The sequence below is a fragment of the Pundamilia nyererei genome, unplaced genomic scaffold (assembly GCF_000239375.1).
Source record: "Pundamilia nyererei isolate P.nyererei 1_Seehausen unplaced genomic scaffold, PunNye1.0 scaffold00051, whole genome shotgun sequence".
In the NCBI taxonomy this organism is placed as follows: domain Eukaryota; kingdom Metazoa; phylum Chordata; class Actinopteri; order Cichliformes; family Cichlidae; genus Pundamilia; species Pundamilia nyererei.
This window is the reverse complement of record NW_005187452.1, coordinates 1,199,692-1,202,422: the sequence shown is the minus strand read 5'-3', so window position 1 is coordinate 1,202,422 and position 2,731 is coordinate 1,199,692. Positions and strand designations below refer to the sequence as shown.

Sequence of the window (2,731 nt, the reverse complement as noted above, 5' to 3'; positions counted from 1 at the left end):
TTTTTTTTTACTTTTTTGACAACATTTCTTACTTCCTGACACAGTTTCTGTTATATATTTATTTATTTGTATGTATGTGTGATTATAACATCCTGGGTTGTTGTCATTGTCTTTATGTTCTCTGCAGGTGGACCAAAACACAGTAGCCATTCAACTAGAAGAATCATTCAACCAAGTTCCTCACTAGCTATGGCTTACCAGACCATCGCTCTCAGCCTTGTTACATGTTCTTTTTTGTTACTCAACACAGTGACTACCTGGTTTGCTTGTTTCATTTTTATTTTATTTTTTTAACGAAGCCTTAAGCGATGATGTGACCAAAGGAGAAGCGCTTTCTTACTTCAGGGAATAACATTTCCTAAAAGCTCCCAAATATTAAAAGTAAAGCCAGATGACTCCACACAAACCTCCAGTAGTAATTTGAAGTTTTTATTTTAAAAGTCAAATACATACACGCCTACAATATGTTCATGCCAGGTCCTTTTGAATGATTTGGCTATTAAGTTAGGTATGTCGAATTGCAAGCTAAACTTAATCAGTGCTGGAACATTGATCAAGTTTAACACACTTAGTTGCAGTTTTATATTGAAAGCTACACTTTCCTCACAGTTGTATTTCAGGGCAGGGTGTTTACATAATGATTTGCCTGACCTGTTTGTGTTCTGGGAGGAGATGGTGTAAAACTTCATCAGACCTCATTCTGGCCTTTAAGAGTCACACGGTTTTCTTGCTCCTGTTTTACAGTAGAATCTAACACCTGTTGACAGTCAGCAAAATTGTGACTTGGAGGGAGGTGGAGGGATGCTTTTCCACACCAAGGAAATCTAGAAAACAACTTACATCAGTTTCTTCTCGTTTGGCCCCTCGTTACGTGATAGAGCATTCCCACCTCTTTGAATTTCAGTGTTTGTTAGACCAACCAAGTGCCTGTTGCGTTAAATATGTGGAATAGTTTGAAACTGGGTAACAGACACTTGCTTTATTTCACTTGATAGTTTAAAAAAAATCTATGTAATTTAAAAGGCCTTTGGTACACAACAAAATGTGTGTGCATTTCACATTTTGAGAAGCCATCTTACCCTCTTTCTCTGAAAGATGATCTCTTGGTTAATTTAAGATACTGTGAACTCAGTGTTACTGAATTTCTCTTTTATTTTTTTATGGGTTTGCTTTACTGTAGGCGCTCTTGCCTGTAATTCCTTCTTTCATATTGTTTTTATGTTGTTTGGTTTTACCATTTGCTGCTTGTTGGGTTCGCACACGGTACTCTTCCCTTAAGTCGTTCAGAGAGACTTGTGTACTAAACTCATCTGCCATATCTTGTAGAGAGATGACCCAGGCTTTTCTTTGTGTGTTTTATACATGTTAATCCGAAATAGCATGTGTTTTTCTTTATTTGTTTACAGCAACAGCACAGACACCACGCTGATAGTCTCAGCCAATACACAACCCGTTGTGTTTCCGTTGTTTTCTTTGCTAAACAGTGATTTTTGCTAAAACTCGGACCTGTTGCATTGAGCAAAGACACTTGTGTAAACACCTTTTACATCATACAGGTCTTGTTTAGACCTGTGTTGTGACCAGGGAGTTAATTGTGGCCTTTTTGTGACATTGTGGCACAAAACTCTTTTTGAACTACTGGTACTGCTGTCTGAAAGCTCAAACAATTTAGGAACTTAAACAGGTAGTAAAATTGCTAGAAAAACAACTGTTGCGTACGATAACTTCTGCTGTGCTGGTATTTTATTAAAAATATACTTCTAAGTGTATTGTAACTAGTCTAGCAATCTGATGAAAAGTTGTTTGCGCTTTCAGACTGATATTTAATCCAATGCTGGTTATTGAGCTATAATATTTAAGCTGTACACCTCTCTGTTGAGATGATAATCCAGTGATTTCAGTGGTCTTTTTCACCAAGTTCAGGTCACTATTTTTCTCCCACCTTCTTTTGTACATAAGTGTTCTGTGCTATTCCATTATTTTCCACTGTCTACATGTGTGTTTGTGAACTGGCAAGGTTGTATTTTCCAAAGAGTTGTTCTCATGCCAGCCAGGAGAATGTAAATGCAACACATGTAGAAGTGGTTTAAAAAAAAAAAAAACAACCAATGTGATGCACCTGAGTTTTATACTGACTCTCTCTCCCCTGCACCTCTGTTCTCTCTTACTTTTGTACCTTTCCAGCCAGTTTGTGATGAAACTGGTTAATAAGTTATTGTACAGGGTGTGCAGCTTTAGCCAGTTACTCCATGATACCAGCTTTTGGTTATATTTTGAAATTCCTACATTTTGTATTTCAAAGAATACTGGTTCTTACGAATAAATGTGTGAACTGCATCATGACTTTGTGTTTTTGGAGTCGTTTACGAATCAGAGTTTCACAGTTTTGTGCCGGATACACCATTAGTGAGAATTACACACAACAAAGATGCAATGAATAGTCTGAAATGACTGCTGCGCCCTTCCGCGTCCACAGAGGTGCAGATTGTACACAGGTGAGATCGGTGACGTCATACGGGAAGTACTATAGGGGCATACGTGTGGTTTGGAGTTTCTGCTATCGTGCTGTTGAACTGTAGCCCGAAAACTCTGGACATTATTCACAGAAAAACGTCGTTCCCTGCTGAGAGATGTGCACTTTTGGTGAGTTTGCCTGCGATTGTATTCAGGTGCTGTAAAAACCACCGTAGACTGCATAGTAACGACTTCCTCCGATGTTATTTTCCATCTT

General features: G+C 38.2%; 2 protein-coding genes across 2 annotated transcripts in view; both read left to right on the top strand.

The window, feature by feature from the left end:
• The window catches only part of LOC102197755 (nuclear receptor-binding protein-like), a 9,059-nt gene extending 8,913 nt beyond the window's left edge, over positions 1-146 (top strand). The window contains exon 18 of the mRNA XM_005733406.1: positions 128-146. Within this exon, the coding sequence (XP_005733463.1) occupies positions 128-146 (19 nt within the window). The remainder of the gene's footprint in view (positions 1-127) is intronic.
• Positions 147-2,467: 2,321 nt separating this feature from the next.
• Positions 2,468-2,731, top strand: part of krtcap3 (keratinocyte associated protein 3) — a 3,841-nt gene continuing 3,577 nt past the window's right edge. The window contains exon 1 of the mRNA XM_005733307.2: positions 2,468-2,643. Coding sequence (XP_005733364.1) covers positions 2,631-2,643 — 13 coding nt within the window. The 5' untranslated portion in view covers positions 2,468-2,630. The remainder of the gene's footprint in view (positions 2,644-2,731) is intronic.